General features: G+C 34.7%; 2 protein-coding genes across 2 annotated transcripts in view; one reads left to right on the top strand and one right to left on the bottom strand.

The window, feature by feature from the left end:
* Positions 1-255: 255 nt before the first annotated feature.
* LOC137646599 (axoneme-associated protein mst101(2)-like) lies at positions 256-5,360 on the bottom strand. Its single transcript, XM_068379707.1, has 3 exons — positions 5,328-5,360; positions 3,683-3,788; positions 256-1,079 (listed from the first exon to the last, which is right to left on the bottom strand). Exons 1-3 carry the CDS (start codon positions 5,358-5,360, stop codon positions 256-258), a joined length of 963 nt encoding a protein of 320 aa, XP_068235808.1.
* A 2,421-nt stretch (positions 5,361-7,781) lies between these two features.
* LOC137647066 (uncharacterized) overlaps positions 7,782-10,000 on the top strand; it is a 14,748-nt gene continuing 12,529 nt past the window's right edge. The window contains exon 1 of the mRNA XM_068380229.1: positions 7,782-8,500. Within this exon, the coding sequence (XP_068236330.1) occupies positions 8,294-8,500 (207 nt within the window). The 5' untranslated portion in view covers positions 7,782-8,293. The remainder of the gene's footprint in view (positions 8,501-10,000) is intronic.

Genomic DNA, 10,000 nt, shown 5'->3' with positions numbered 1-10,000 from the left:
ATAGTCGGCTACGTTATGTTCTGTCGATGAAAAAAAGTTAAATTATACATTTGAATATTTTTTGAATACCCGAGTACCCGAAAATAGCACATTCTGTCGACTGATTTTACTTGCCTTCTGACACTCAAATGATTCCCAGTGACAGACGGACACAATCACACTGATGTGTCTGTGGCTTCTTTTCTTTGGGGCTTCTTTTCTCTGTGGCTGCTTTTCTCTGAGGCTGCTTTTCTTTGTGGCTGCTTTTCTCTGTGGCTACTTTTCTCTGTGGCTACTTTTCTCTGTGGCTACTTTTCTCTGTGGCTGCTTTTCTCTGAGTCTGCTTTTCTTTGTGGCTGTTTTTCTCTGAGGCTGCTTTTCTCTGTGGTTGCTTTTCTCTGAGGCTGCTTTTCTCTTTGGCTGCTTTTCTCTGGGGCTGCTTTTCTCTGTGGCTGCTTTTCTCTGAAGCTGCTTTTCTCTGAGGCTGCTTTTCTCTGTGGCTGCTTTTCTCTGAAGCTGCTTTTCTCTGAGGCTACTTTTCTCTGTGGCTGCTTTTCTCTGAAGCTGCTTTTCTCTGTGGCTGCTTTTCTCTGAAGCTGCTTTTCTCTGGGGCTGCTTTTCTCTGGGGCTGTTTTTCTCTGTGGCTGCTTCTCTCTGAAGCTGCTTTTCTCTGAGGCTGCTTTTCTTTGTGGCTGCTTCTCTCTGAAGCTGCTTTTCTCTGAGGCTGCTTTTCTTTGTGGCTGCTTTTCTCTGAGGCTGTTTTTCTCTGTGACTGCTTTTCTCTGAGGCTGCTTTTTTCTGTGGCTGCTTTTCCCTGAGGCTTCTTATCTCTGAGACTGCTTTTCTCTGTAGCTGCTTTTCTCTGAGGCTGCTTTTCTTTGTGGCTGTTTTTCTCTTAGGCTGCTTTTCTCTGGGGCTGTTTTTCTCTGAAGCTGCTTTTCTCTGTGGCTGCTTTTCTCTGAGGCTGCTTTTCTCTGAGGCTGCTTTTCTTTGTGGCTGTTTTTCTCTTGGGTTGCTTTTCTCTGTGGCTGCTTTTCTCTGAGGCTGCTTTTCTCTAAGGCTGCTTTTCTTTGTGGCTGTTTTTCTCTTAGGCTGCTTTTCTGTGTGGTTGTTTTTCTCTGAGGCTGCTTTTCTCTGTGGCTGCTTTTCTATGAGGCTGCTTTACCTTGGTACTTACTGTGCACCCTTCACTCACTGTCATTAATTAGCATGTATTTGATCACACAACAACAAAGTATATAATGAATGGAAAATGGTAATAATGATACTATCTAAGACCACGAAGGTAATTTTGCAATGCTTGTGAAAGTTGTCCGGTTTTACATAGGCCTACTGAAGAACATTTCTAAATCCAAAATAATAATATAGATAGCGAAAACAAATAATAATGCAGACAAAAGTAATGCAAATGCTATAAGCAAATTTGCGAAAGTTGAAATCAGTCCTTATATACTATGCAAACACCTTTAGACTGCTCACTTCATACAATATTGACAGCAAATGACTCCTAGGTATCTATTCATGTATGAAAAAACTATTCCTCCTTAACTTCGCCTCTACTTTTTTAATTCAATTTTCGTTTGACTTCTATATATGAAAATGAGAATTTCCAAGAGAACGTAGACGAAGATAAGCGTTGACTAGGCTTTGGAATGACAGAGGCAATTAAAGTGATGATGAAACACTACAAGTACATTTGCAATTTTATGGTAATTTGATGATGCTTCGACACATTTTGTACTGAGTTTATCAACTAATTGAATACTTCTAATGTCTGAGATGTCCATTATACGATCTGCTTTACAAAATTATCAACCACTGTAAGTCCCAGGAATGATTCTAAGCATGATCTAATTTCAAAAATTAGTTTTTTATAAGATTGCTTAACACTAATTTGACCCATTCATTTATGCATGAGAATTATTATTATTATTATTATTATTATTATTATTATTATTATTATTATTATTTGCTAAGCTACAACCCTAGTTGGAAAATCAGGATGCTATAAGCCCAAGCGATCCAACAGGGAAAAATAGTCCAGTGAGGAAAGGAAATAAGGAAATGAAAATTATGAACAATTAAAATAGAATATTTTAAGAACAGTAACAACATTGGAATTGATCTTCCATATTCAAACTATAAAAAAAGAGACTTGTGTCAGCCTGCTCAACATAAAAACATTCTCTTGAAATTTGAATTTTTGAAATCGAATGGTAATTCTAATAACAAAAAGGAAATAAACTGCATTCTACTCTCCTCGTTGAAGCTAAAAGAACATGACTCAGAGAATCTACTTCGTTCTACGTACAAATGTCGTATGTTATCGGTGACTCGTCTGGATGCAACAGACACACAGCTGGAGATCACACACAGTTGGAGTCCACTGTCATGTGGGATGGAGATAGCTGGGAATTATAGGGGCTGGGGCGTTCTGTTGTTTCTGAAGACACTGATGCTTTTATCAGTTTTCATATGACTAATGATATTATTATTATTATTATTATTATTATTATTATTATTATTATTATTATTATTATTATTAAGAAGTACAATGATTAAGCATACTCAGTATTGAATGGCTACATGTCAAAACAGAAAAGGAAAAATAATGTTTCCAGATATATGTACATATATATATATATATATATATATATATATATATATATATATATATATATATATATATATATATATACCATCATCATCATCTCCTCCTACGCCTATTGACGCAAATGGCCTCGGTTAGACTTCACCAGTCGTCTCTGTCTTTTAAACTGACCTTCATAAGGCACTAGAAAAGTCGGAAGACCCAAGCCTACACGGGCGAGGACTATGAAGCGTGAAGTGGGAGATTATGAATGGCGAATTATTGATTTAAATATATATATACATATATATATATATATATATATATATATATATATATATATATATATATATATATATATATATATGTACATATTCAAATAAGCCATATATTTCTGGATACATTAATGTCTGGATTCTCTTAACGACCTCAGGATCGGAGCCCCAGGCGAAATCACACAAAGACAAGAGCTTGTGACCGGCCGGGAATCGAACCCTGGTCCGGCAAGCTTGTATACTACCACTTGTCTATACAAGCTTGCCGGACCAGGGTTCGATTCTCGGCCGGTTACAAGCTCTTGTCTTTGTGTGATTTCGCCTGGGGCTCTGATCCCGAGGTCGTTAAGAGGATCCAGACATTAATGTATCCAGAAATATATGGCTTATTTGAATATGAAAAATACGTCTAAATGTGCAAAAATTTATCATATGTATATATATATATATATATATATATATATATATATATATATATATATATATATATATATATATATATATATATGGGACTAGAATGCAATGAAGTTAAGTACTATGGTGATGTTAGATTAAACGGACCTCAAGCAAACAATGCTTCTGATTCTTGGAAATATCACTTAGAAGAACATGATAAACAATAAATAGATTATCAAAAATAATACCGGTGACGAAAAGTGAGCGCACGAAGCCGACAAAAGAAGTCCGAGAACCGTAAACCGAAAAAAGTAAATAAATTGATAAACGAAAATTAATATAATCTATAGAAGAACAGATAAACCAAAAGTGATAAGAATGAGAAGTGAACTTTTTATCAATACTACACTTGTCCTATATCACAGTGACGTCATCGAAACACCTGGTGACGTAACTAAAGGTAAGCTTCGGGAAACAATAAGTGTGGTCGTAGCTGTTAGTATTACAGGTGTGGTTACAGGTGCCTCACTATCCATACGCCGTTCTACCTGCAAAAAGAATAAATATTCAGTGTGAGTTTTCAGTGATTCACAGAAATGTTATTTTTCTAGTGTAACGTTTTATGTGTTTTCTAGTACTGATTTAAAGATTTTAAAGAACAGTGCTTCAATGAAAAAAGAATATTTTCAATCCAGGAATATTCTTAAGCTTATTCAGCGAAAAAATCCCAGTGTCTTACTTGCGTGAATATTTGTGTTGAATGATATATTCAAGGTAAGATGAAAATATTTTTAGTATGATTATTTTTGGTATTGGTTTTATATGTACAATATGATAGAGTTCAGTAATAATAATAATAATAATAATAATAATAATAATAATAATAATAATAATAATAATAATAATAATAATAATAATGTATTTTATAAAAAAATTATTTTATGAAAAAGGTCAAAACACCAAAAAAGGTTTCAAGATGAACTGCATTATTAATTTACAGATGTCACAATGTAATCTTTAATTCTATTATACAGTAATCGTCTTTATTGTTATTTCGATAGATATTATAATTATTATTATTATTATTATAAATCACGCATATTAGCATGAATAATTAAATGGAAAGGAAAATCAAATTCCACAGTAAGGTTCTATAAAGATGTAGAAACAGAAAAATATTGCAATATATCTTTATCATTTTAATACATTACAAAGCCTTACTATAAATTTGCTTTCCCATTATTATCATTATTCTTTTTTATTATTTTAAGATAGAAAAATACATTGAAAAACTTTTTGAAATTTTTTGCTTGTTTCTTTCTTCAAAGTGGTACTACGGCTTATTGGAAACATCCTTATCAGCCTGGACTTCCCTGGTCCTAGCTTGGGTGGAGATGGTGCTTGTGCGCTGTCATGAGTATATGTGGCCAGTTTCAAGGGCATTGCCCTGCTAGCTAGGGAATTGTCACTGTCTCTTGCCTCTGCCATTCATGAGCAGCCTTTTAAGTGTTAACTCGGTCACTATTCATTTGCTAAACGGTCCTCAAAGCATGTGTGGCGTCATTCTTGACAATTAAATAACCAACAATCAAACTATTATCGTCGGCGGTAACGTTAACTGTCGTCTGGATTTGAGGACGTGTTGCGGAACTGATCAATTTAAGAAAAAGAAAAAAAATTCAAATTGGGCCTCCGTTACAAATTCGTATATATTTATAGGATGTCCAATTTAATGTTACTTATCTTCATTAAAAGACCTGTTGCTCCTGACCACTGGTATGGTATTTGTCAGAACCCTTTCGACTGTTTTACCTTTTCTAACTTGCGTTTTTTTTTTTTTTTTTTTTTTTTTTTGCAACTCTGCTGCCCGTCTATTGAGGATTTTCTGTAAAATGTATCCTGTGGTGTGAATCCCGAACAGGAACCTTGGTCCCTCTTGTTTGTTGGTTGGCTGTAGATTCAGCAAGGACATTTGCCTGGGTTATACTGTATACTATTGGGCAGCCAGCAAAAAGAAAGAAAAAAAAATAAAGAAATAAAGGAGCAGTCAAGGGCTTAGTGTGTTCAGACTAGCTGTGGCAAGACACCTGGATGTCTCCAGGTCCTGTAGATATTGTCATGTTTCTTAACAAGGCCGTGGATAAGTATGTAGTATATATCGTACTATATACACGCGATAAGTGTTTTGGCTGAGAAAACAAACTCGTTACATATGCTTGTTGTTTATGCAGATGATGCTACACTCTTTGCATCAATTCAATCTCCTGAATGTAGATCTAGAGTTGCTGAATCCATTAATAGAGATCTTGCTGACATTAGCACATGGTGCAATTTATGGGGCATGAAGTTGAATCCTAACAAAACTCAATGTATGACTGTAAGTAGGTCAAGGACAGTGACTCCTCAACACCCGGATCTCTGTATTGATAACGTTTCTTTAACTGTATACAACTCCTTTGAAATTTTTGGTGTGATTCTTGATTACAATTTTACTTTTTAGAAGCACATTCGGTGTGTTTCTTCTTCATTTCTACAGAATAATGGGCTTATTACGAAAGTTTTAAGATTTTCGATGGTCAATAGCCTATATCTTGAAGAAATATTTTAATTCTTTTATTCTAACTTTTTTTCGAGTATGGATTTCCTGTCTGGTCTTCAGCTGCTAACTCTCATCTTAATGTAATACAAAAACTTGCTGTCCATTCAATTTCTTATTCCTGGTCTGAATATTGATCTCTGGCACTGTTTTTCAGTTAGTATGCATGTTGTATAAGACTTTTCGTAATTCTGACCATCCTTTGCATTCATATTTTCCCAGACTGTAACTTCCTGTACGTATTACTAGTTATGCAGTTAATTCTAACAGTCTTGACTTCTCCAACATGAGGCTCAACACGTCACAGTATTCTAGAAGCTTATATAATCCTGCTTTTCTAATTTGTTGGACAGAAACTTACGGTCTATTAAATTTCTTATTCCTGATCTAGATATTAATCTCTGGTACCGTCGTTCAATTAGTTCATTATGATTGTTGCATAAGATTTTTCATAACTCTGACCATCCTTTACATTCAGATCTCCCTGGACAATTCTATCCTGTTCGTAATACTAGGCAGGCAGTTAATTCTAATAGCCAGGCCTTCTCCATCACGAGGCTCAATACTACGCAGTACTCTAGAAGTTTTATTCCAGGTGTTACCAAGTTGTGGAATGGTCTTCCTAATCGGGTGGTTGAATCAGTAGAACTTCAAAAGTTCAAAGTTGGAGCAAATGCTTTTTTGTTGACCAGGCGGACATGCGTCTTTTTATAGTTTATTTATGACATATTTGTTTTTGATGTTGTTAATAGTTTATATATGACATGTCTGTTTTGACGTTGTTACTTATTTTAGAATGATTTATTGTTAATTTGTTCTCTTCATTTATTTATTTCCTTATTTCCTTTCCTCACTGGGCTATTTTTCCCTGTTGGAGCCCCTGGGCTTATAGCATCTTGCTTTTCCAACTAGGGTTGTAGCTTGGATAGTAATAATAATTATAATAATAATAATAATAATAATAATAATTAAGCATATTGTGGGATGATCTTAATTAGGCAGTTGAATCGGTGGAACTTCACAATTTCAAAGTTGAAATAAATGTTTTTATGCTGAACAGGTTGCTATGATTTTCTCTTTATAGTTTGTATGTGACATCTACTTTAACGTTTTTACTTATCTTAAAATATTCTATATTCATTATTCATTACTATAGTCTATTTATTTCCTTATTTAATTTCCTCGTTGGGCTATTTTTCCTTGTTGGAGTCCTTGGGCTTATATATTCCTGCTTTTCTAGCTAAAGTTGTAGCTTAGCCAATAATAATAATAATAATAATAATAATAATAATAATAATAATTGACAAGTTTTCCTTCTTATTTCATCTTTACCACCTGACATGAGTTTTACTTAAAACATTTCTTAAATTTTCGCTTATAATAAGTAACATGACAAATTAATGAATCGCTAAAAATCACCATTTGTCGATGGTGCAGTGAGTACGTTCATCTATTGGAGTTACAATTTAAAGACATAAAGTTTATTGCTGACATAAGGCATGAAATCATTTGTCATAGATCATGAAACTTTGGAAAAAAAAAATAGACCGTTTGCTTTGGGTGGCCAACCGCAAACTCCACTCCTCAAACCCCCATTTCGTTAATTCAGTAACTGAAGCATTTTCTCTTATTTCAAATGACGGAGTTTACCTTTATACCCGATGCTTTATAAATCAGAAATGAAATTCGAATCTAATGTAATTACGAAATATATTAGATTCAGTGAAAGCCATTCTGGCAAATTTACACTGATAACTGCGTCCGGAATGCAAGCAAGAATAATCGGGCAACTAGGCGAGACTAAGTTCATTATTTAGGGAAACTCTAGCTCTTTTTTTTTTTTGTCGCCTTCATATTGGGTACCTGGCATCCTCAGTGCCACTGCTGCTAATGTCTACTTTTAGACACCGCGGGTGCCACAGTGAAACGTTCGCGATGCTACTCCCAGTCACTAACAGAGACACTTGGTGTTAAGATACTCTTACGGCAGAATGTGTCTATTACTTTAACGGCATTTAGGATTATGTGAATTGCGGTGTCATCGAATGATTTATCTGTCACAGTTACAGAGTGGAATTAAGTTGTAACTGGTCAGCTTTTTTGAAAGGCAGAAATGCTTCAGTGAAATACAAGTACGGGGAGTTAGCATCAGAGAGTGCGAATACCAGATATTATACAAAATGTAGTCGTGAAAAATGATAAAATATTTATATAAGAATAAAACACACTTTTTAATTTGCTCTGATATTCGTTTTTAGCTTTTATAAGCTAAAGGAAGACGAAAAAGAATTCAGGCCATTTCCTATTGCCAAGACAATATCTGAAAGCAGTGCCAACAATTTACTATATAACTTCTGTGATAAAATAAAAGTTTGTTCTTTAAAGAAGAACGCCTTGCCAAGAGGTTTAAAATTATCCTGTGATAAATTATCGTAGTTTATTAGCGAATAAGTGACGATGCATTTATTGTGGATTATCTGTGTTGGCCTACTGGCCACGCCTTGTCCAGCCGTCGACGCTGATACCCTGGAGTTGCTCAGCACTGGGTATACCTACATGATTCATGGGGGACGCTTGCTCCACGATGTAGCCGGAGGCATGAGCCTACTGTCAAAAATGTTTAGGGCCTTTGATTATTTCACGGATCAAACGGCCCAGGAGCAAGTAAGTCGGATCCAATTCACAGAAATGTAAAGATAAATTATTTCTATGCTTGCCTTTGTATTCTCTGAAGCGTACAGTATAACTACACTGTTAAAAATTTGCATTATGAAAACGGTAAAGGTCAGGTAACATTTTTTCCAGGATTTTTACCGTTTTAAAGAGAGATATATTGATGTAAATGAGTGATATTACGTGACGTAAAGGAGTGATATCACAAACCAGTAAAAGATAATAAAAAAGTAGGGTAAGATTACGGGCGCCTGTATTTTGCTGAAATACGGTTAAGAACAGTATATTTTACGGAGAATTTCCGATAAATATTACGATTTTTTTAACAGTGTAGCCTGCTTTGAAAAAAGCAGGTTTGACGTCACACAAGAACAGAATTCTGTTAATACAGTTTTGTTTTAATTCTATTAATACACTTGCGTTTCAGGGATTTAGCAACTATGCCCGTCTCGGGTTCATTATGAAAAATATATGCAATGGAAAGTTGGATTTCCAAGCAGTATAGAGGAAATGATAGATTTCAGCTGAATCTGATCGATATTGTTCAATATTCGTCAGAAAATGTTAAGGTCACCTTTTGAGAATATATCGTCGAATTGCAATAGTATATTATTGTTTTTAAACTTCTAACTGATGTTGTTACTTGTTGATGATATCACACAAGATATTTCTAATTGGATTGCCCTGATTATGAAATTATTGTTTAACTACAATATTTTGTTGTGGTCCCCAGTTCTATTTCACTGATGAATCAAGATCATCACTCTTACATAAATAAAATTGTCAAACTATATCAGCTTCACCATTTGCTCTCCCGTAATAAGGCAAACTACCGTAGAGTGCCATAGCTTAAGATTCCCAACATTACCTGTGGGCATGAGACTTACCATGTGTACCCATTATCACACCCATAGAAACAAAAACAACAACAAAGCCTTTGACATAATCACTTGGCACAACTCCTGTCACGATGGCTTCCTCTGTTGTCAAGGTATTGGCACAGAGTCAAAATACTTTACCTTGAGTGCGATGTTATAAGTGGCCCGAGCTAGTTCATTCCAAAGATATCTTTAACCATTGCAGATTTATTTTTGATGAAAAGTCATACATGCATTCGATGCATTATATTCTTTAGCAATACTGGCAAGATGGGGAATTTTCGTTCATCTTCTGTTTTTCCTGTATGATATTATCTACCCTCTTAAGAAAGGCGAGTTTCATAGCCTCTTTCTTTTCTCTCTCCATTTCTCTCACTATCTCTCTAATAGATAGACAGTTGCCATTCCGTCTATTTTTCAAAGTGAATTTTTCTGTGAATTAACCACCCGCTACAAATTCGCATTTTGCAATAATGAGTATCAATTGTTAACTAATAAGCAGCAATGGTTATTTTCTGGTAGCAAGATAAAAACTTGAGTTGTCTTTCACTTAATATATACTTCGAAAATTGTGAAATCATATTATCATGAAATGGAATTCACTTCATCTATA

This window comes from Palaemon carinicauda, chromosome 9 (genome assembly GCF_036898095.1).
Source record: "Palaemon carinicauda isolate YSFRI2023 chromosome 9, ASM3689809v2, whole genome shotgun sequence".
Classification (NCBI taxonomy): Eukaryota; Metazoa; Arthropoda; class Malacostraca; order Decapoda; family Palaemonidae; genus Palaemon; species Palaemon carinicauda.
The sequence above is the reverse complement of the archived record's forward strand: the minus strand, read 5'-3'. Positions and strand labels throughout refer to the sequence as shown.